Raw genomic sequence first — 25370 nt, forward strand, 5'->3', positions numbered from 1 at the left:
AATATCTTTGCTCCAAGTTAGGGTGATGTTTCACCTGGAGGGAAATTTGGTGGTGATGGTGTTCCCAACCACCTGCTGCGCTTGTTCTTCTAGGGCGCAGAGATCAAGGATTTGGGAGATGCTGACAAAAATACCTTTGAAAATTGTTGCAGTGTGCCTTGTCGATGGTACACACAGCTGTCACATAATGGGGATGTTAGAGGGGTGAATGTTTAAGGTGGTGAATGGGGTGCCAGTTCATTAGACTGCATTCTTCTGTTGCTGGATTTGAGTTTTTGTTTTGGAGCTGACTTATCCAGGCAAATGAAGAATATTCCATCACACTCCTGACTTGTGCCTTGTTGGTTTGTGGACAGGCTTGAGCAAGGGCAGGAGTCACTTACTGAAGAATACCCATGCTTTGACCTACTCTTGCAGCTACGGTGTTTATGTAGCTGTTTCAGCCAATTTTCTGGTCAGTGATGACTGCCAGGATATTGATGGTGGATATGCAATGATGGTAGTGCTGTTGAATGTCTAGGGGAGATGGCTAGACTTTCTTGTTGGTGGTGATCATTGTCCAGCACTTGTATGCTATGAATGTTACTTTTCACTTATTAACCCATGCCTGCCTGCTGTTCAGTCCTTGCTATGTGTGGGCACAGCTTGTTCCATTATCTGTGGATTCTGTTCAGTCTTAGGAAATAGATAATTTTCTTGGACTGAGCTTATTACCAGAATATCTCAAATCTCGTGGACTAGATGAGTTAGAAAGTGAACTCGGAGTTTTGAACATTGGAGGTGAAGACCCCTGACTGATCAGTTTTGCACAGCCAGCCATTTTTAAAAGCATTTTGTCATACTTACAATGTTGTACACATGTGGCAGAATTTTATGTCCCCCCCCCACCCCAAGGAGGGTTGAGGCTGTGGGCCATCTAAGAATCTTTTCTTGCCAGACTCATTTGTTAGGCTGGTGCAGCTAGGGTGGGAAACTGACAAAAAATCTACTCCCCATCTCGGGCAGGATGTGGTTGGTGGGGGGGTGGGAAATGTGTCACTGAAGGCCTGTCAGTGTTGGGTGCATTGCCCTCCAGGGCATTGGAACCCTGGGACCTCCCTGGCTTACCCCTGCACCACAATCACCTTCTCCTCATCCCCAGGGTGTTCCCTACCTGCTTGTCTCTGGATCTCACCTTTCCAATAGACCCAGGACATAGTCACAGGCAGAGTGCTGCGTTAGCACATCTGGCCACTGCAATGCTGTGTCTGGCTGGGTTGGAGAGCTGTCAGCCAATAGGTGGAACTTCTTGCCAAGGGTGGACATTCAAGTGAGCATCGTATGGCAGTGGAAGTAGCACTTGCCATCCTTAAAATCCTACCCTTAGTATTCAGAGCTGCTTGGATGCTAATGATGGACGATATGACATCATTGCTTCATTTGAATGCGTTTAACTGTATTTCGACAAGCGTTCTTGGCTACCACCACCATTTCTGGTTGATTTTAGAAAATAGAAAAGCACAGTAGAACACAGGAACAGGACCCTTGAGCCTCCAAACATGATCTAAAATGGGCCTGCATTTTCCAGTGAAGATCCCACTCCAATCTCCTATCCCTACTTGTCAAATTTAAAAGCAGTAGTGGAGAAAAGAAAAATTGGCATCTTGTACGTACCAACATTAATCTTGCTCACCTTTCCATTCATCACAGTTAGATGCCATGCTGACTGCTTCACCACTCTGAGTATTTGTTAGACAGCTTTCAAGGTAGACGATAGCCGGAATTCTCTGATGTCGTACGCCCCATTACTGCTGCCAACGAAAATGGAGAACTTGGCACTCGGCCAAAACTCCATTCACGCCAGCGGAACCGGAGAATCCCAGCAGCTGCAGGTGAGGTCAGAGAGTCAGAAAATTCCAGCCTATTTTTGCTACATTGCTGCGAGTGACTCTGAATATTTATAGGGCCTCATGTTTGGAGTGGACTTGAAACTTGGAGTTATAGATTATAGTTAATTTCTTTCTGCTGGTTTCCTGCATACCAGCCAGCCTGATTGACAAGAAGGATAAAGATCTCAGCGTTTTTAAAGCCAATTTGCATCCGTCAATACAGAATAGGAGAATCGCGCTTTGCTCAAATTAGAGATAAAATTCCAGCGGCTGAGAGGCGTGTGGATAGTAATGAAAATGATTATAAAAATGATAGATACTGACAGCAGCAGAGTGCCAGGTTCAAATATACAAGACGTAGAGGAAGGAAGATGGAAATGAGCAAATCTTATTCTTAACCCTTCGTGCACACTAGGTTCAGAAGAATTTTCTCTTCAGAATATTACTGCATTTATTGAGGCAACAAATTTGGAAAGTTATTTATTTCTTCATTTAGAATGATAGAAACCCTGCAGTACAGAAAGAGGCCATGTGGTCCATCGAGTCTGCACCAACCACAATCCTACCCAGACCCTACCCCCATATCTCTACACATTTTACCCACTAATCCCTCTAACCTACGCATCTGAGAACACTAAGGGCCAATTTTTTAGCATGGCCAATCGATCTAATCCGTATATCTTTGGACTGTGGGAGGAAACTGGAGCACATGGAGGAAACCCACACAGACATGAGGAAAATGTGCAAACTCCTCACAGTGATCCAAGTTGGGAATCAAACCCAGGTCCCTGGGGCTGTGAAGCAGCAGTGCTAACCACTATGCTACCATTCTGCCCGTGACTAGCATGTGCATAGTCACAGAGTAATGTAGTACCTTGTAAAGTGGCTAAATGGAGTACTTTAATCCTGACTTGAAGTTTATTAGTGACACTCCATAACAATGTCAGTCACTATTGTTTGGACTGCACCAGACCTGCAGCCTGGATGGTCATGGTGACCCCATTGATGTTGGTTGGCTGCAAAGAGACTCGGCCATGTTCGGGAATTGTTAAAAGAGCCTAGTATTGCCATGGGACATCAAAGCCAGAGGGACAGGCAGGAGGGCCTACGATGAGAAAGTGGTTTCTGGTGGATGAACACCCTGCCACAGATCCTTAACTGTTACTCCTCCTTATTGAGATGGGGTAGCCTGAGGGAACACATACTGCTTGTGGGCTGAGGATGTAATTGAATAAGGGCACGGTTGGTTGGAGTAAACATTCCCTACTGGCTTTCTTTTTGCAGTTGCTCTCCTGATGTTAAGAGGTGGGGTGGGGGGCAATGACTAGAAGCCATGCAATTGGGGAGGCATTAATTGGTCAAAGAATATCAGTGATAATGCGCATTGTTGAGTTGAATTGCACATCAATAAGTTTGGTGTGAGTGAATTGATACCATGCTGGGACACAAGTCTTATGCGAGTGCAAGACCATTAGGCTCATGGCCTGTGATCCCCTTGAAGTATTGGTCAGTTAACTGAGGATGCTATTGTGCGTTTTTAATCTTGTTTGCATCTTGATGAGGTGCTCTCTGTACGTAAAGGTTCTGTTAGAAGTGGCATTGAGATAAACAGGGTATACTTGATTCTTCAGTCTCTGGCCATCCAGGATGAGGTTCATTTCCCTCTTAGCCCTTGTGTTTTGAAGTTTGGAAAAGCAAAGCTTTATAAAACACAACCACAATGGAATTGAGAAGGAGACTTATGTTTAGCTAACTTCTGGAGTTTCCAATAAGATTTTAATGCAATAATGGATAAGAAATTGACTTTGGCTGTGTATTTGGATCTTAGGAAAGCAATTAATATGGTTTCAAATCAACTATTAAGAATTAAGCATTTGAGGATGAAGTGCTAGGTTAGAAAATAAAATGACCCAGTCATCGAAAATAGAAGGTATCTATCAAAACACACTTTCAGTACTGCAAAATAAATAAATGTAGAGTACCTCAGGGATTAGTCCTGTGATCCTTTATAATAAGACTTGGAGAAAGATAGTGGAATTCAAATCTCTTGGTTTGCAGTTAGTGCTAAGTGTGGAGATAGAACAAATCAGCTTTTTATCATTTATATAGATGATCTGGGGGAGGGAACCGAGTGTAGGGTGTCGAAATTTGCTGATGACACCAAGATTGGGGGAACGGCAAATTGCGCGGAGGGTGTGGAGAGTCTGCAGAAGGATCTAGATAGGCTGGGCGAATGGGCCAGGAAATGGCAAATGGAATTTAATGTTGGCAAGTGCGAGGTGGTCCACTTTGGTAGGAAGAATGGTAGGAAGGACTATTACTTACGGGGCGAAAAACTGCAGCAGGCGACGGTGCAGAGGGACCTGGGGGTCCTTGTGCATGAGTCACAAAAACCCAGCTTGCAGGTGCAGCAGGTGGTCAGGAAGGCGAATGGGATGCTGGCCTTCATAGCGAGGGGGATTGAATATAAAAGTAGGGAGGTCTCGCTGCAGCTGTATAGGGCATTGGTGAGCCGCAGCTGGAGTACTGTGTGCAGTTTTGGGCGCCATACCTGCGCAAAGATATTTTAGCCTTGGAGGGAGTGCAGAGGAGGTTTACTAGGCTGATACTGGAGTTGAGGGGGTTGAGCTATGAGGAGAGGCTGAATAAACTGGGCTTGTACTCGTTAGAGTTTAGAAGAATGAGGGGAGATCTCATTGAGACGTATAAGATGATGAATGGGATGGATAGGATAGAGGTGGAGAGACTCTTCCCACTCAAAAAAGACAGTAGGACTAGGGGGCACAGCCTCAAGATAAAAGGGGGATGGTTTAGAACGGAGTTGAGGAGGAACTTCTTCACTCAAAGGGTGGTGAATCTCTGGAATTCTCTGCCCGTTGAAGTGGTGGAGGCTGCCTCGCTAAATATTTTTAAGACGCGGGTTGATGGGTTTTTGATAAGAGAGGGGATTAAGGGTTATGGGGAGAGGGCGGGAAAGTGGAACTGAGCAGCGACAGATCAGCCATGATCTTATTGAATGGCGGGGCAGGCTCGAAGGGCTAGATGGCCTACTCCTGCTCCTATTTCTTATGTTCTTATGTAAGACATAGTGCAACCATATTTAGGAGGATTATAAAAAGACAAACTGCATAGTTGATTGCATTGTAAGTGGGGTAGAACAGAAACCAATGGAGATGATGATGGTATTGTGTAAGGGATGATCTGATCTAATCTGAAGTGCTGTGTAATAAATGCTAACCATTCTATTGAGTCAATTAGGCATTGGTCTCGCATCAAAATTCTGTGGAGATTTACTTTAAAATTGACATTGTCGGAAGAAAGGAAACTTTTGAGGTCATCCAACTAATGTAATTTTAAAATTTGATATTATTATTGTCATGTGTATGAGTATACAGTGAAAAGCATTTGTTTCTTGCACGCTATACAAAGCATACCGTTCATAGAGAAGGAAGGAGAGAGTGCAGAATATGGTGTTACAGTCATAGCTAGGGTGTAGAGAAAGATCAACTTAATGCATGGTAGGTCCATTCAAAGGTCTGACAGCAGCAGGAAAGAAGTTGTTCTTGAGTCAGTTGGTCAGACTTATGTATTTTTTTTCCCGATGGAAGAAGGTGTAAGAGAGAATTTCCAGGGTGCGTAGGGTCCTTAATTATGCTGGCTGCTTTGCCGAGGCAAAGGGAAGTATAGACAGAGTCAATGGATGGGAGGCTGGTTTGCGAGATGAATTGGGCTACATTCACAACCTTTTGTAATTTCTTGCAATCTTGGGCAGAGCAGGAGCCAAGGTGTGATACAACCAGAAAGAGTGCTTTCTATGGTGCATCTGTAAAAGTTGGTGAGAGTCATAGCTAACATGATAAATTTTCTTAGTCTCCTGAGAAAGTAGAGGCATTGGTTTGCTTTTTTAACTATAGTGTTGGTATGAGGGGACCAGGACAGGTTGTTGGTAATCTGGACACCCAAATTCTTGAGGCTCCCGACCATTTCTACTTCGTCACAGTTGATGGAGACAGGGGCATGTTCTCCACTACACTTCCTGAAGTCGATGACCATCTCCTTTTTATTGACATTGAGAGAGAGATTATTGTTGCTACACCAGTTCACCAGATTCCTCATCTCATGCCTGTCCTCTGTCTCATCATTGTTTGAAATCCAACTCACTACAATGGTGTTGTCAGCAAACTTGAAAATCTAGTTGGATGGGAATTTGGCCCCACAGTCATAGGTGTATGAAGAATATGGTAGCGGGGTGAGAACACAACCATAAAGCCACAGCAATGTGAGTGACTCGCAACTGCTCTTGGGCAACTAGAGATGGTAAAATGTTGACCAGACAGCGATGCCCATGTTCCATGAATGAATAAAAAAAAATTACCAGTAAAATATTCTGAAAGTGGTTTCCCACTGTAACTATTTTTAACTCCATAATATTAGGGTTAGGGAGCAGATAAATCTCTCCCAAAAATTACTGATATGGGTTCATATATATCAGTCATCAGCTAGTTGGGCACCTTAAGGTTTCTGTGAATATTCACACTTGGCAAAATAAGAACCGACTTTATCTACAAATCAAGTGAAATAACTGGCTAATAGCTTCTGTGTCCAATCAGCTAAGAGCTTCAGCATGGTAGTTGACTGATTTCTTGGGAGTGGGAGGGAGTCTCTCAAATTTATTTTGAGTATTAAGCTTTAAAGATTTATCTAATGAATTTGTAATTTAAAATAAGTGATTGTAAAGTAGAATTGGGGTGTTTCTTATTGAAGTTTCACTATTTATCTTCACTAGCCACTCCCGAAGACTAAGTGCTGTGACAGATTTCAGGGTGCTAGTGGAATGCTCTTCAAGGGAATTCAGTAACATGACTAGATCCTTAAGCAAACTGAAAATTTCTGAACTCAGTAACTCATGGTGGCTACTCTGGGGTTGAATGTTTAGAAATTGGTGTAGGCTGTTTTTGAACAAGAATGCTCAGTGTACTTGACATGATGTGGAGACGCTGGTGTTGGAAAGGGGAGGGCACAATAAGAAGTCTCACAACATCAAATTAAAGTCCAAAAGGTTTATTTGGTATCACGAGCTACAGAGTGCTGCTCCCTCATCAGGCGAGTCATTCACCTGATCAGTGGCTGTATCATCGGAACTCCCATGTTGGATCCTGCCACAACAGGACTGAGAAACCCAGGCCATTGTCTCCCCCCGCACCCCTACTTTCTGCCTGGAAGATTAGCACAGCAAGGACAAATTTCATTGCTGCATAATTCTCTCGTTTTATTATTTTACTGATTATGTTTTCAGTTTTTTTTTAGAAAGGGCCCAGGATCTGACTGCCTCCATTTGGCCAGATTCATTTGTAGATTTTTGGTTTACATTATTGATGTTCGATATATCAAGCTACACGGACACCAAGGATAGCTTTATTAAGCTACACCACTGAAAAATTAAAGAGTCAGTTACCCTTCCATCAACTTGCCTGATTTGGATGGGGGAGGTGGGATTGGAATGCGTAAAATCCAGCCCAAATTAGAACGAAGGACAAAGTAAAGTACAGCAGAGGAACAGTCCTTTTGGCCCTCCAAGCCTGTGTCAATCATGATTCCCGAACTGAACTAAAAAGAAACTGTCTGCCCTTACTCGGTTCATATCAATTTGTTCCCTCCCTATTTATAAAACCATCCAGATGCTTCTTGAATGTATCTAATGTGCCTGCTTCCACCACCTCCTCTGCGAAAAACTTCCTCCGCATATCTCCCATAAACTTTCCCACTCTCACCTTAAACCTGTGCCCCCTTGTAATTGACACTTCCGCCATGGTAAAAAGCCTCTGACTATCCACTACTAAAAGAATAACAATCAATGTGACTTTTCTTTGAAAAAGTAAGCACCATGAGCCCCTAATTAATCAAAATAGAATTAATTCTCAAGTCATCCTCCTCAAGAGAAATGACAGTAAATTATTACAATATTAACAAAATTTGAAAGCATTTTATTGTAACATAAACAATGATTAGCTTTTAAAAAAATCAACTTACACAAAATGTATCATCAAATCAGTCTTGATACCCAACTCAGAAGGAGTTGCAACACCCAACTTATTCTTGTATACTCTATTTAGTTAAAACTCAGCAAATACCACATCAATAGAAAATGTACAAAGCAGTCCTCCAGCCTTTCAATATGTATTGAATGAATATTGTTGTGTGGATCTAAATATAGTTTAATATTACGTTGTGGAGTTGATGGATTTTATAGCCGCAGCATATTCCCAAGAGCCTAATTAGAGTACTTGGTGTGATAGTTAGTGAGGTATGTTATGTAAATGATCCAAACCTGAATCTCTGCTGGTGAAATGAAAGTTGGGCTGTGATTTGTCAAACTTGAGCTTGATTTCAGATTCTGTGTAAATTCATGAAAACTTAATCAAGAGAAATATCCACCTTTTCCTTCTACATTTTTTTGTTTGCCATGATTCATTTGCATGATGTGACCTTGATGTTTTGAGTATTAGTGCCTAATTTTCCTTCAAGTTGATTTGGCAGTAAATTTTATATAGCAGTCAATGCAATTTAGTTTGGGACTAATTAGCTTATTCACTGTGGCTGGAATTTACAGACTAGGGAGGTCCTTGCTTTTTGCAGAGTTGACTATTACTATGATGAAAGTTCTGTGATTAGGGAGGGAACCTCTGATCATTGAAACTGGGCATTCTACTAAGTCCAGATAGTCTAGATCAGCAATTATATCGCTCCCCCCCCCCCCCCACCCCCCGTTCCAAGAGGGAATGAGCCACTAGAACTCAATATCAAAACATAATGACCATCTGGTAATGAAGTACCAGAGGCTGACTAGCCTCCATGGAACTTCCCCTCCAAAGACATCAAAGCCTTTTATAGAGAAAGTGAAAGATTTCTTAAAGGGTGTGTGGGGGGGGGGGGAGTTACATTTGTAGATCAGGACCAAGAAGATGTCTCTAACTATTTTTCTTACCAGGGATAAGGGACTTCACTTGGATGGACTTGAGAAGCTGCAATTTCCCCTCCAAGCCATACACCATTCTCACTTGGAACTATAGTGCTATTTCTTCACTGTCACTGGGTCAAAATCCTGGAACTCCTCCTCTAACAGCACTGTGGGTGTACCTACACCACTGCAGCAATTCAAGAAGGCAGCTCACTAGCCCCTTCTCAAGGTTAATTAGGGATGGACAGTAAACGCTGGCCTAGCCACACATCCCATGACAGAATACTGAACAAGAGTTGGGGCTGTTTTCCTTAGAAAAGAAAGGTTGAGTGGAGAGGTACTCAATATTTTGAGGGGTTTCTTCAGTGTGGATGGGGAGAAGTTGTTCCCAATTGGCAGAGAATCGAGAATTAGAGGACATTAGTATAAGGTGAATACAAAAGAACCAATGGTGATGTGAGCAAAAATTATTTTGGGTATCCATGCTTAGGATTTGGATGCACTGTTTGGGAGGATGGTAGAGGCAGGTTCAACCACAGCTTTCAAAATAGTTCGATAAGCACCTGAAGAGAGAACATTTGTAGGGTTATGGGGTAAAGGCTGGAGAGTGGAAGTAGTGGATTTGCTCTTGCAGGGAACTGACACGGACATGAAGGGCTGAAAAGCCTCAATGTGGGCTATAACCATGCTGTGACCTATTGGCTGGACTTCTCCCAAAAAAATTCAAAGTTCCCAGCATGTGAGAAAATGGGAGTAAATCCCACTGTTTTTCAGTGCGATTTTCAGAATGAGTCTCCAACACACTGTGCATCACAGAATGCCTCAGCGTGATTCACTCAGGAAAGCTGGGGGCAGGGCTTATACCTGCCCGAGAGGCTGGCAACGTAGTGCTGAGTGGGCCTCTCGCTCTCTTCCCTACCCCCATGGCCAGCCACAATCCCCATCACTGAAACCAGTGGCCAGTATCAAGGTGTCCCTCGGGCAGCGCCAGGCTGATAATGGACTCGGTATTTTAATGGAGTCAGTCAGCTTCTTCTGGCCTTACAAAAACTGATGTAGAGATGCTGGCGTTGGACTGGGGTAAACACAGTAAGAAGTCTCACAACACCAGGTTAAAGTCCAACAGGTTTATTTGGTAGCACCTGACGAAGGGGCAGAGCCCCAAAAGCTAGTGGCATTTGCTACCAAATAAACCTGTTGGACTTTGACCTGGTGTTGTGAGACTTCTTACTGTGTTTACAAAAATTACCAGAAAAAGAGGTTTCAACTTGTTTTGTGAAGTGGCCCCATTTGTTATTGCCTGGTGCAAATGCACATCATTATCTTCCTATTAAAAATTGGGGCCCCACAGTGCTATAGTATACTTACTGATTTATATATTTAAACTAATAGATGTTTTATGCACGCATTTGCAGAGTTGGCTAAAGATTGCATGACTCGGGCCTCAGGCAAAAATCTCCTCATGATGTCTGCTTCAATTCTTAGATATGGCTGTGCTACCCACAGCCTCACAATGCCTTTTGTGAAAAGGCTGCTGCCACTCTGTGTCCTAAGTCTCTTACATTTAATTATTTATATACACCCCATCAACTGTTGGAAATGTTCCATTTCAATTTACCTACCTCATCCCTTTGTTGTTTTAAATACAAGTTTATCAAGTCACCTCTATGCTCTGACAAAAACAGCATGCGTTTTTACTTTCTGCTTGGCTTCTTGTATGAATGTAACATCTGTTAGAACAGAAAATGGCTCCACAGACCCTGTCTGTCCATCTCCGATGGCAAAACAAAAGCACAATGCTGTGATACTCATTTGCTTGTTGGTAGACTACTGGTGAACTAAAACGCTGGCTTCCATCAGCTAGTGGTTTAGGCAACAAGAAAGGTCAGGACCTGAACCTGCACAATTTTATATATTGTCTATTCATTTTAAATGGGAGTTTTAACCACCATTTGGCAAATATTTCCATTCTTCTCATCAAGTTGAAATGTTAAAGGAGTGTCACTGAATCTATACATGCCTCATTATAGATTGGAACATGATCAGCGTGTCCACGCTGAAGCTTTTTTTTTTCTTGATAGTTGCACCTGATATCTTCAACCCAGATCAGTAAAGTTGATGATGCACTGCATGATGGCTATTGCAATGGCTTTTCAGTACATAAGAATAATTATTTTCAAATTGTTCAGTATTTCTTTAAGCTCATTCATTTCTCTTTTAATGTAATTTTGGGACAGGACAGCATTCATTCAGCGCTGCTGCCTCACAGCACGAGGGACCCGGGTTCAATTCCAGCCTCTCTGTGGAGTTTACGTATTCTCCCCGTGTCTGTGAGGGTTTCCTCTGGGTGCTCCGGTTTCCTCCCGCACTCCAAAAATGAACTGATTAGGTGGATTGACCATGCTAAATTGCCCCTTAGTGTCAGGGAGACTAAGGAGGTAAATATGTGGGATTACGGGAATAGGGTCTGGGTGGGATTGATATTGGTGCAGATTCAATGGGCCCAATAACATCTTTCCGCACTGTCGAGATTCTTCTATGATTATATGAGTAATGCAAACTGGGTCATTATTAGATAAATCTAGCTGGCTGACTGCCTTTAATTGAAGCAGACAATGAAATTGTATTTGTTTAACCCTTTTTTGTAATTATCAGAAATCCATATTCTCCTATCTTTCTCCGCATCAGCCTCATTTTTAAACTGATAAAGCCTTGCCGCCTTCTGAGAAGAGCATGAGAATTAATTGGGCACTTTGAGATTTATAGAACCAAAAATTAACTGGACGTGCAATGCAATTTGGTACTGTCCTGCCAGTTTACGGAGATAAGGAAGAGAAATGACCTAACAAAGGTTAGCACAATTTTGTAGCCGTTTCTTCCCCCAATAGATGAAATGTCATTTGAAATTGAGATTTCAAAAATTATGATTTGCGATTTTAGGATTGCCGTTTTCTGAATGGAGAAAATATTTTCAATAGATGATTTAGCAGCACTTCAATAGAAGGAATGATACATTGAGTGGGCAAGGATGACATAAGTCATTTTGGCTTGTTAACAGCAAAAGATTGGGCAGCACGTGGATTTGTGATAAAAGCCAGGCTTCTGCCCCCACCTTGACAAAAATCTGTGACACGTGGAGCAGACCAGGCTGTTACACAAGATTACTTTAGTGTGACCTGCATCCCTGCTGCAGCATAAGTTGGACTCTGATCTGTGGTACTTTAACGTAGGAAACTGAATACAAGGCAATTATTGGTGAATAATATTGAAATAGTCACAAATGTTAAATAATAGAAGCTAAGGGTAGAAATTACAATTGCTTTATGCTAGGATGAGTAAACGAGAGTCACTTTAGGTTGTGTCTGCACTTGAATCACTCACTTCAGATTCCTTTCTCTGCTATTTTGTTGTTGCCTTTTTTATTTATTCATGGAATAGAAACATAAAAGATGGGAGCAGGAGGAGGCCATTTGATCCTTTGAAAATCACAACCTCAATAGCCTAATCCTGCTTTCTCCCCATAACCTTTGATCCATTCACCCCAAGTGCTATATCTGGCCGTCTCTTGAATCCATTCAATGTTTTGGCATCATCTACTCCCTGGTGGTAATGATTTCCACCTTCCTGTGGTAATGAATTCTGTGTTATTTATTCATGGATGTGAGTGTCATTCTTGCTGAAATATATGAAGAATTAAAATACGGCCTAAAAGTTGCCTATTAAATATTGACTTGGAACAGCACTTTTTTATATGAAAATACAAGTTGTGATATTAGAATGCAAATGCAGAAATGTGAAATTTATCAGTTTTGACAAGGCAATAAACCTTGAAAATAATAAGGAAATGTTGCTAATTAGTTGTGTGGACTGAACCAACAGTATAAGATTGCCAGTCCCAGAATCTTAATCCTTGAATTTCATTGGTATAATCAATACTCTGGCCTCTGGAACATAGAACTAATACACTGTTAACATTTATTGATAGAGTTAAAATGATGACAAACTCTGCTATTTTACATCGTCCTGTGCAATATATTGAGCCAAACAACACCAACCTTAATGTTTTCCATGGATGAGATTTTACTCGTGAGTTGAACAACCAGAGGGTGACAGTGCCATCTTATTAACATCTACCTTGCTGATGTCAAATTCCTCGCTGCTATTTCAGCAAGTAGGTGCCCGTGTCCCATGATTAAATAACAAAAATCAACATCAAAGTAGCAGAGAAAGGTATCTGAAGTGAGTGACTTAAGTGTTGATACAACCTAAATGGGCTCCTGTTTGCTCGTCTCTGCCTGACAAATAGCAATTGTAATTTCTACCCTTTGTTTTTATGATTTATCAGCACTTTGCAAACAAAATTGGCCATTTCCTTCCACCAAATTTGTATCTGTAGAGTTGAAAGTTAGTTATCAAAATGTATCTCCTGATATAAGTTGAATGGTGAATTGATTGTCAGCTTTTGTCTTGGGTATTTTACAGCTGTTTCAATTGATTTTAGCTTTACTACTTTGGACAGAGCAAATCAGTTAAGCTTCTGGTTTCTAATCAGCAATTCCTACTGGATATATGTATGTATAACCATGATTTGATACCTCCTGATGTTTCATAGGGTTGCTGACGCTCATTGTCTCTGCTCACACATGAACTTCAACCACTTCTGGCAGGAGGTTCCATTATTAAAAAAAAACTGACTAGCAAACTGATATATTCATGATAAGCGATGTTACTTTCTGTGATTCTCACCATCTATCTTTGTTGAGATAGCAGACATTTCTTCAGCCATACTAAGACCTTGAGTAGCCCAAGGATCCCAGCTTTCATCTGGCTGGTGAAGGAAGAATGGCTCCATTACCCTGTGTAAAAGACAGACAAATTTGTTAACCATGAAATCCAAACCTGTTATTTAATGAACTGTATGTATGTTTCCACAGACTGAACAGTTTGTACATGCTTTTGAAGATCAGTTGCTGAGAAGTGCTCTCTTAGCTTTACATAAGGCTCGTCCAAGCTACGTCAACAAAAGACACACTGGTCTTATCCATAATCCAGATGACACTGAACAACAGCGCGAAAACAATGAACGCAGGTCCAGCAAAGATTCTATACCTCACCATGCTGAATATGACGAGGAAGATTGGGCAAGTGATATCTAGAGAACTTTTGCATGGATCTTGCTTATAGTTTCTTATACTTTAGTTTACACTTACTTTAATTAATTACTCAGTAAGAACAGTTCCACACAAGGAAATTCTAAGACCTACATTTCTGAACGCTGGTAATACACCATATGTGATATATAACACACAGTCAAGTTCCATGTACGACAACTGTAGTTTCAAATCATGCTGCATAATCACACTTCATAATTATATAGGAGTAGATTTTGTGGGCAACAGCAAAGCAACGGCATTCATTGCTGCCCTACATAGACCTAGCAATCTTTGTGACCAGGTCTTGCTCTTTTCTGACAGCTTAAATCAGACACCAAGCCAAGGGAATCTCCATGCATGCAACAACAATAATGAAGGCAAGCAGAGTAGTGAGGTATTCTCACAGGTGATAACCCAGGAAGTTTAAAAACACGTCATTTCGCATAGAATAATAGAATCATAGAATCCCTATTGTACAGAAAGAGTCCATTTGACCCATCGAGTCTGTAATGACCACAATCCCACCCAGGCCCTATCCCGTAACCCCACACATTTACCCTACTAATGCCCCCGACACTAAGGGTCAATTTAACATGGCCAATCCACCTAACCAGCACATCTTTGGACTGAGAGGGGAAACTGGAGCACCCAGAGGAAACCCATGCAGAGATAGGGAGACTGTCTCTGTGGAATTTGCACAGTGACATAAGCTGGAACTGAACCTGGGTCCCTGGTGCTGTGAGGCAGCAGTGCTAACCACTGTGCCACCGTGCCGCTCCAATTAGTGAACCAAATGGTTATTATGACAATGGTTTCATCAGTAGGTTCTTAATTCCAGATTTTTTTAATTGAATTCAAATTCCACCATCTGCCATGGTGAGAATCGAACCTGGGTCCCCATAACATTACCTGAGTTTCTGGATTAATAGTCTAGCAATAATATACTAGACCATCACCTCCCCAAATTTATTTATGTTTTCAGACAGAAATAAATGATTATGATTGGATTTAGAGAGAAGTTAAAACATCAAGATAAAAATATTGACAAAATTATGTGGATGCTTTTTCATATTGGAGAAATTTGACATTTCCCAAATATAAAATTAGCTTTTTTAGAGCTAGTAAGGGTTGATAACAATAACTATGACATTATTGCACTGTTAAAACCAGTTGTCCCTCATGTGACAAAATACTAACTTTTCAAGGCTTTTTGCGATGACATGAACAATTCAAAAGTGGAAGTTTTTGGAATTTGCCGATTGTTTAGGGATTGTACAGTAGAGGGACTTCAACAACACACCCACTGGAGGAATGGTTTTTCATATTATTCTGCTCATTTGCAGAAACCAGAAATTGCTGTCACTTTCAGTGGAATAATAACAACAAATACTGACCAGTGTCTCATAACAAGATGTCACCTATTACAGTTTACAATAATGGCAACTGCTGGAAAAATACATTTACCTTCCATGAACATGTATTAATCAAAAATATCTCTTAATTGCATGCCTTAGTATTTTGTTGCATGTTGTTTTTTATCTACGCAGTGAATAATTAATTACACCCACTTTCATACATTCCCACCTTTTATAGAGTTAATAGGTACAAAATCAAACCAACCTTATCCTACCAAAACAGCCTGTTACATCAATATAACATTTCCATTTTCTATGCCTCAGCCTGTTACATCAATATAACATTTCCATTTTCTATGCCAGCCAATTGTGGCTACTCCAAAGTCAGATTGTCAATTTGTGACAAATAAAGAGTAGCTTTGAGATGTAAATTGACTTAAAATTCTTCTGAGATTTGTTTCATTTAAGACCTTAGAGCTGACAGGAAATTTTGTACCTACCATCTAGAGATGGGTAGATCTCTCCTGAACTCCACAGTCTTTTGACTTAACTGTACTACTTCTTCTCAAAGCATCCCTTTTTAAGCCTGTGTTTTATGACTAATAGGTTGCAAGTTCCTCTATTAAAGCAGTGTTTACAGTAATGAATAATACTATGAATGTCAGGTCAGGGTGTGGGATATGTGCAGCCATAGTCCACAAAATCTGTTTTTTGTTTGGATATAACTTGATTTTTTTTTCTAGGACAGAGTGTGGGTGAATGTCGGGAAGAGTTTGAACTGTATTATTGCAATGGTGGACCGACTGCTTGAACAAAGTAACACTGGGCAAGAATGTGAGCTTGAGCCTTCACCAGTTGATCAAATTGTTGCCTCAGCATCTGGTAGGTTTCAAATCACACAGACCATAGGAAGATAGATACAAAACAGGCTTTGATGTGTACTTTACATCACTTTACACTTAACTGGGAATACAGTTTAATTCTTAAATTTGTTTTAACGTAGATATTTGAGATGAGCGACTCTTGCCATTTACAATTAATTTGTTTTCTTCTTCACTTTAATGGTGGGCTGGCAAGAACAGAGATGGAAGACCAAAGCCATATTGTTTCATTAAAACATTTAGACTGCAAAATATGATTCTTTTGGTACTTTGGCTCCTAAATGGTGAATGCACCTGTCTGATGCACGGCACGGGTAGCACAGTGGTTAGCACTGCTGCTTCACAGCCCCAGAGATCTGGGTTCGATTCCTGGCTTGGGTCATTGTCTGTGTGGAGTTTGCACATTCTTCTCGAGCCTCCATGGGTTTCTTCCGGGTGCTCTGGTTTCCTCCCACAGTCCAAAGATGTGAGGGTTAGATTGATTGGCCATATTAAAATCGCCCCTTGGTGTCCTGAGATGTGTAGGTTAGAGGGATTAGTGGGGATAGCGGGGTAGGGCCTGGGTGGGATTGTGGTTGGTGCAGACTCGATGGGCCAGATGGCCTCATTCTGCACTGTAGGGTTTTTATGATTCTACAGCATTTTGGTGAGAGTGTTAATACACAGAGCACTCAGTGAAAGTATGTAGAGTAGACAGATTGTAGCTTCAATCAACATGTAGTTGCCCTGACTCATGCCACTCCTTAAACACACACAACTGAACCTGCAGTTAGTAGTGGGTAGAAGCCTCCCATCTATGCTACTTAAAGGTAATACTTAATTGCATACTGGTTAGTTGCTCATCGATTCCTACTTGTTGACCTGATGTTGATGAATAGGGAATTGTGATTCCCTTGTATTGCAACAGGATGAGTGGATCACAGCTGGCCACTCAGAATGTCTGTCTTTGCCTGCCTGGTAAGAAGTCTACAACACCAGATTAAAGTCCAAAACGTTTATTTGGAATCACGAGCTTTCAGAGCACTGCCCCTTCATCAGTGTGATGCCTGCTTTGGAAACAGGCACTAGTTAATCATGCATCACAATCCTACGTCATTTACAGGGGCAAATTATTTTTCCCCTTCTGACTTGTAATTACAATTTAATACCTTTACTGAAATATTTTGTTATAGTGCATATACAAATGACGATGTCCCACCCTCTACTTCAATAAAGAAAATCCATTAGGAAGCAGCCCATCTGTGACTGTCCACCTTAAACCCTGACCCCATTTAATATAAAGTGGAAAGTGGAATTGAATGTTCCTGAGTGTCATAAGAAATGAAACACCCTGGATTATGTCCCAAGGCACTAATGCAATACCAAATGCTTTGTGAATTAAAGGACAAATGATAAAAAAGCCTGCAGGACTAGTGCAAGTGGGATTCAGTCATATGTTCTTGGGACATGGGAGTGATTTCTGGAACCATGAAAGCCTTGCAACCATAACATAGAGTCAATCTAAGAGTGAAAAAATTTGGTGAATCGAGACTCGGATAAGGCAGGATAGTAACATACAATTATATCATGCATTTCACATTCACGTCCCGAAGGACTTCATAAAGGCACAATCAGAGGGATGTTTGACTAGACAGAAAAGTTAGCAAACAGTTGATGACATGGCAGTGGGAAACCTTTACACAATAGGTATCAACATAATCTAATAAAATGAAAGCAGTGTGCGTCAGAGAATAAAATTCCATGGGACTAAATAAGAGATTGAAAACTAAACAAGTTTAAAAGGACAGCTGGAGTTAACAATACTGGAAAAAGAAATGTATCTAATTGCGGAAGTTACAGCAGCCATTTTGGATATTTTGCACCAGTTTTCAGAGGTGATTGCGGAAATGAGAATAGAATTTGACAATTTAAACTGATGATCCCTTATCTAACTACTTACAGTAGATCCATTCTATTCTATGGACCTATTGGAGGCTGATATGAAATAGTTATTGCAGATAACTGTTGAACGTAAATTGTTTTCAGTTAGAAAAAAAAGTTTAAAATGAATACGTCACTATCATGTGACATACACCCAAGGCCTTCAAAAGGAATTGGAGACAGAAATTATAAAAGATTTGATAAAGAGAATAAGGAAAGACCATTTTTGCCTGTTGGATGAGGGATTATCAGTTTAAATTGTCACTCAGATCATTTGGGATAAATTCCTTTTCACAGCAAGTTGATGGAAGCAACTGAGTCTATCGCATCTCTTGAGGGAAAGTTTGATAAATAGTTGAACCTGATGGCTGTGGGGGACACATAGGAGATTGGAATTAAATCTAAAATCCTCCTGCCAGACTAGGTGCAAAACGATAGGGTGACCTGCCTCTACCTGTGCTGTAAGCTCCTGTATTTCTCTGGTTCTATAAACTGCTCCAGTTAAATTTAGTTTAGAACATTACCTAAACCACTTAATATGGGATTGGCTATAACTCATCCTTTATTTATTTTAGCAAACAACATCACTGCTGAAAACTTTTATTTTCCAGAGGATTTAAATTTTAAGTCCACCAAAAATAATTCTGTGAAATTAATGTAACTGAGATTTTTTTTATCATTTAGTTGGTGGTATAATTCAAATGTGAGGAAAATAGCTGGACAGGATGATTATCTTAAGCTAGTGTTTTACTGTATTTCTGCTATTTTACAATTGTCTTGCATTTACTTATATAAGAACAGAACAGTATTCCTATACCATGGTTTGCTAACACTCTGTGCTGGATTTATTTTGTAAGATGACTGGTATGAAGGACTGTACCCTCTGGTAGTTACTTTAAAGGACTGTGTCAAGGAAGTGATTGACAGAGCAAAGAAAGCCATGGTATTTGTTCTTCTTCAAGATTGTGGTTCCAATATACCTCAGGCCCTGGCACTGCATCAGAGGAGAGATGTTGTCTTCAGCCAAGCAGTAAGTGCATGTTTCATCACCTCATAATGCAGAATAGAGAATGAATGAGATGGATTAGATGGCATGAACTAATTTGATGATATCTTCCTCTACGTAAAGCAGGAACTCTAACTCATGATAATCAAATGCACACTATTCTCACAAGCCTCCAGGGTGCAGCTTTCTAAAATCATCATTTATGATAAAGGTCCACATTAGCTTGTCTCTCTCTAATTTTCTTCCTTACCCTCAAGGGCATTGATATGTTCTGAGTATGTTTCAACAAGCATAGCTATCCTCCAATATCTGGTTCAAAAAAAAACATCATGAATGTGTAAACATAGATGGTGAATATCTGACTTAGAAGTTGTATCACAGCCAAGTCTGACTTTGTACTCATCCAGCACACAGAGGTGAACACATTCTGATAGGAACTACTGATCATGATTAACAGCCTGTCGTCTTACCTCTTTACCCTAGGGGCACTGCAACCAATTGTAACCTGGGCTGAGATGAGAGAATTTAACAACACACCTACAATTGGAAGCTGGAATGATGCTATTTGACATGGATTAGTTCTGCCCTAGTATATGCATTTTACCACTGAACAATCAGGGAATTTATTCGGATGTTCACTTGAAGTGTATGTAAACTGGAAAGGTTAGAGTCATAGGCCGGAATTTTACTGGCATGCCCACCCAAGGCTCATAAGATCGCGCCTGAGGCCAACAAAGTATGCCGTCCTGTGAAACTCGCCCACTCCAACATTACCTCCAAGCTCTTGTACTCTATACCACTACTGATGAAAGCAAGTGTCCCATATGCCTTCTTAACTATCCTATTCATGTACTCTGCCACCTTCAGGGATTTGAGAATAGTTACCCCAAGATCCTTCTGTCCCACTGAGCTAACCAGTGTCTTGCCGTTCATTAAATACTCCCTCATCTTCTTTCTTCTTCCAGTAGCATCACCTACTTGACTGTCAGGTTATGGGGTCACTGTTTGCTAGGATACTGAGTGTATGCTCAGCACTAGATAGGCATCTCTTGTTTAGCAAGTGTTGTAGCACTTGAGTAATAGCGCATCGCCAATGGGATTGTAAAACTATAACGGATGCTCTATTGCAGAGCTTTGTTGTACAAAATTTTAAATGCTTTTGCTCTCCTGTTCCAAAATAAAATAATCTAAAACTGCTAGGCAAGAAAGTCTTCAAAACATATGATGATTTTATCTCATGGAATTTGCTAATTTTTTTTAACGCAGGAATGTAATTTTCCCTTCACACTTTTTATTGTGGGACAGTTCGTCATTCTGCTACAGAAGAAAAAAAATACTTTTCATTGAAACAGAGGCTTGTGATCTTGGTCAACCAAATGATGGAGAAACATATCCAGAAATAAAATGATAGAGCAATACACCCAGAAATTAACCATGATAGTAGAAGATAGAGGCTCAGTCTGTTTAAAAAAAAAAGAGGTAGCAGCAGAATGTAACAATAAAAGCAAGAGAGACTTGCATTTTCATAACTTCAGTATTTCCCAAGTGCTTTACAGCCAATTAAGTACTTTTTGAACCATGTTCACTGTTATAATGTAGGAAATATGGCAGCCAGTATACACACAACAAGCTCCCTCCATCAACAATGTCATAATGGCAAGATAATCTCATTTTTTTTTGTGATATTGATTGAGGGGTACAGATTAACCAGGAGACTGGGATATCCCTGTTGTTTGAAATCATGCCACGGGATACTTTACATCCATATGACAGGGCAGGGCAGATGGATTCTTGGCTTACTGAAAGTTGACACTTCCGACAGCGTAGTACTTCTCGATACTGCGTTGGAGTTTCACCCAAGATTCCTGCTCTTGCAACCTAGAATAGCACTTTATCCATGATCTCCTGACTCAATAGGAATGTCAGAAAAAGGAGCAGGTAACATTGGATAATATTTGATTGTCATTCATCATTTATATTTAAAAGGATTCATAGATGTGTTAGTTTAGCATGCAAAGGATTTTCATGCAAATGTAATGTCAAAAGAATTCCTTTGTATAACATAAGGTAGATTTTGTACTTGTGGGAAATTTGATACTGGGGACAGTGGATCTTATATGATTTTTGCCCTTTAGTTTTAAGTTCTGTGCCAGGAATATGAATTTATAATACCTGTATCTACTCTTGTGAATGAATGAATTATTTTATATTATACATTAGCACATCTTTCAAACAGTTCAGAGTGTTCCATTCTCTGGCTAAATTCTGCAAGTACCAATATGATAAATAACCATTCATCTGTTTCTCATGATCTTTGCTGAAGGACGAAAGCCCAAAAACCAGAGAAACCTTTTCTGTTTTTTAAATAGCATGATAGAATCAAGCAGATAGAACTTAGATTTATTGTCCCCTCTGTGAATCGTTCTGCAATTTCCTTTCTGGATTATGGCTAGAATTCACGGAATCCCTATAGTGCAGAAAGAGGCAATTCGGCCCACCAGCCCTGCACTGAGCACATTCCCACACTAGCCCTATTCCCGTAACCTCACATATTTACCCTGTGAATCCCCCTGACACTAGGATCAAGTTAGCATGGCCTATCAACCTAATCCACACATCTTTGGGTTGTGGGAGGAAACCAGAGCAGCCAAAGGAAACCCATGCAATCACAAAGAGAATGTGCAAACTCCACACAGACGATAACCCAAGACTGGAATTGAACCTGGGTTTCTGGTGCTGTGAGACAGCAGTGCTATCCATTTTGCCACCATGCCATTGCTCCAATTCTCCAATCTCGCCCACAGCTAGGGTTCTCTGGTACCACTGCAACGAATGGAGATTTTGCTGATGGAATCTAATTCTCCATTCTTGCTGGTAGCTGTATTTTTTAATTCATCCATTTGACATGGGCATTGCTGGCTGGCCAGCATTTAATGTTCATCCCTAGTTTTGCCTGGGGGGGCAGTCAAGAGTCAACCACATTGCTGTGGCTCTGGAGTCGCATGTAAGCCAGTTGAGGACAGTAGATTTCTTGCCCTAAATGACTTTAATGATGGGCTTTTCCAACAATGGACAATGGGCATCAGTAGATTCTAATTTCTAGATTTTTTTTGATTCTTAAACTCACAATCTTCCAACTCAAAGTTTAAGATTTATTTATTAGTGTCACAAGTAGGCTTAAACTAACATTGCAATGAAGTTACTGTGAAGATCCCCTAGTCGTCACACTCCGGTGCCTGTTCAGTTACACTGAAGGAGAACTTAGCATGGCCAATGCGCATAACCTGTACATCTTTGGAGTATGGGAGGAAATTGGAGCACCTGGAGGAAAACCACGCAGACACGGGTAGAACATGCAAACTCCACATAGACAGTGACCCAAGTTGGGTGAAAGTGCTACTAAATTACTAAAGGACATTGTCCACCGTGTGTTCAAATATCCATAACAAATAGTCAGCATTGAGTCATAGGATGATGCAGTCAGAGAGCTGATAATTGTGTAGAACGTACAGGTGTTATGTTTGTGGTAAATAGTGTTATCAGAACTTTACTGATTATGTTACAGCATTCTAAAATTCGGGAGTTCACCATTTGTCTAAAGTATTACATTTAAGTAATTTTTATCAGAACATTTAAATGCCCATTTTGCAGACATCTTGCTTTTTAAAAAAAAATGGAACTGCTGAATTTCTGCTCCAAGGGAACCAAGAATCTACAACAATTTGCCAATTTCTGAAACTGGGATGATATTTCTGGTTGTTACTTGATAGTTTAATTGGTTGTTAAACACTTGAGATGTGAAATAAACATTTTTACGGACTGCTTGGTTTGACTGTGTATTTATCAGCAAAGCTAATAAAATGCTGCAGACCAAATTCATCAAGTGGTAAACTAAAGTGATGGACATTTCTATTCCTTGCAGATTAAAAAGAATACCAATTTTTAACTTAATTTCTAAAAGCAGGAAAATTCCTGATTAATGTTTTATAAGCTGCTGTATGCCAATGATTAAAATCAAAAATTGAAAACATCACAACATGCCTTTCTGGTTATCTCCATTTTTATATTTTAAGTAAGGCATTGTTGTTCTGTCCCATTTAATAAAGGAATAATGTTTTAAATAAAGAACAAGAAGTTTTTATCAATTATGCAAAACCTACTGTTGGAATAAAACTTCATCTTATTTAATGACATTGAGTTTGTTGACTACATCAACATTTTGGACAGTTTTCTGTTTTTACTTTTTATCTTTCATAACCAATCATATTGCGTTAAATTTAAATTTCTTTGCACTTATATTCCACGACATACAATTCTACCATATCATATCCCAGCAACTAAAATTTTTCAAGATACAAACATAAGACAGCTCTTCAACCACCTCAGTATGTATCTCTCAAATTAAAATTTATACAAAGGGAAAATATTTACCAGGAGCACATCAAAATCACACATAAATCCCCTCTCCATCAAAAAAAACTTTGGGTGAGATCTTGCGGCTGTTAATTGACAGAATCTTCCAGTCCTGAGAATGGTACACCCCTGCCATGGGTTTCCCAGCCCTGAGGGTGGATTCAATGGGAAATCCCATTGACAGCACCAGGACCAGAAGATCTCACTGCCAGCCAGTGGCAGGCTACTTCCCACTGCCGAAAAAATGCCACGGGAGGGTCAATCTTGCCCTTTAACTATAATAGCAAACAACAATGCATTCTTCTGATCCATTGCACACCTTTATATCTCTCCCTGTATTTTGTAATGTAATCCAACTAGCCAACTACACGTCTTTGGAAACCTTACAATCTGGGATGAGTATTCGACCATGAGATGACAATTCCCAAGAGATAGTGTGGTCAAAGATCCAATTAATTTGCAAATTAGCCAGCAAGTTCTTGTTGGTCGAGTACTCCTAATGCGACTTATATAGGAACATTGGACTTAGCAGCAGGAGTGGGCTGTTCGGCATTTCAAGTCTGATCTGCCATTTAGTAAGTTCATGACTGATCAAAATCTTTGCTGTCTGCCAACCGCACCCCCCCCACCCACTCCACATAACCCTTGATTCCCTTACCTATCAGAAATCTATCGAACTCAGTTTTGAACAAATTCAGTGACCCAACTTCCATTTCTTTTTAGGGAAGAGAATTTACCAGACTAATGACTCTCCAAGAAAAGAAATTCTCCTCATCTCTGCCCTAAATTTTTATTTTTAAACTGTCACTTCTATTCTAGTCTTCCCCAGAAGTGGAGACGTCCTCCCCATATCCACTCTGTCAAATCCTCTCGGAATCCTATGGCCGGAATATTACAGCCATTCACGTTGGCGGGAATTTTCCATCCCGCTGCTGGGTGCCAAATTCTCCAACCTTGCTGCAGCAGGAGTGTGGAGTGAACCGTCAGTAAGACCTCACTCTATATGTTTCAATAAAGCCACATCTCATTCTTCTGAACACCAGTGGGTATGGGCCCAAACTTATCAACCTTCCTTCATAAGATTAGCCCACTCATACAAGGAATGAGTTGTGTGAACCTTCTTGGTACTGCTTCTAATACAGTTATCTCCTTTTTAAAATGTGACCAAAATGGTACACAATATTCTGAATGTAACCTCACCAGGGCCTTATACAAATGCAGCAAAGTTTTCTTACTTGCATATTCCATTTCTCTTGCAATGAACTCTTCACTTAAATTATTCTATTACTCATTTGAGGTAAATGAATAGGAAACGGACCAGGATAGTAACTAGGCAGAACAAGGTCAGGGAATGGATATTGTGAACAGAAATGCTTTGATTGTAAATACTCTTGAGAAGCATCAAGACTCCACTCACAATTATTCTGCATAACGCTGTCCACCAACAACTGAATATAAATGTGTGAGCAGAATCATGAAAGAGAAATTTATTCTAAACATTGATATTTGAATGTGCATTTGGTATTATAATTAGTGCCAGTTTTTAAAGATTCTGTCATCATTTCTGTTACTTATTTTCAATGTAATTTCATCCTGTGCTTATTCCCTAAATTGAAATGATCACATCAATGCAGTAACGAAGAGCCACTCTAATGAGTAAACAGATTGTAGTTACATCAACTTCCGTGTCCCTGTAAATCATTGCAAAATGACAGTACTTCAATCAGTGATACCGTGAGGCCAGTGTAGGGCTGCCTGTGCAAAATCACTTAGAAAAGTGACTCAGAAATGAGGTGATAGATTCCTTTGGCGCATC

The 25370-nt window shown here is 40.3% G+C and overlaps 1 protein-coding gene across 3 annotated transcripts in view; it reads left to right on the forward strand.

Moving 5' to 3' along the window:
- Positions 1 to 25370, forward strand: part of inpp4b (inositol polyphosphate-4-phosphatase type II B) — a 708475-nt gene that overhangs the window by 599675 nt on the left and 83430 nt on the right. For all 3 annotated transcript variants that reach the window (XM_080194015.1, XM_080194035.1, XM_080194025.1), the window contains 3 exons: positions 13761 to 13967; positions 16078 to 16216; positions 18993 to 19165. In XM_080194015.1, coding sequence (XP_080050141.1) covers positions 13761 to 13967; positions 16078 to 16216; positions 18993 to 19165 — 519 coding nt within the window. The remainder of the gene's footprint in view (positions 1 to 13760; positions 13968 to 16077; positions 16217 to 18992; positions 19166 to 25370) is intronic.

Source organism: Carcharhinus amblyrhynchos, chromosome 1, assembly GCF_965287045.1.
Source record: "Carcharhinus amblyrhynchos chromosome 1, sCarAmb.v2.hapA, whole genome shotgun sequence".
Classification (NCBI taxonomy): Eukaryota; Metazoa; Chordata; class Chondrichthyes; order Carcharhiniformes; family Carcharhinidae; genus Carcharhinus; species Carcharhinus amblyrhynchos.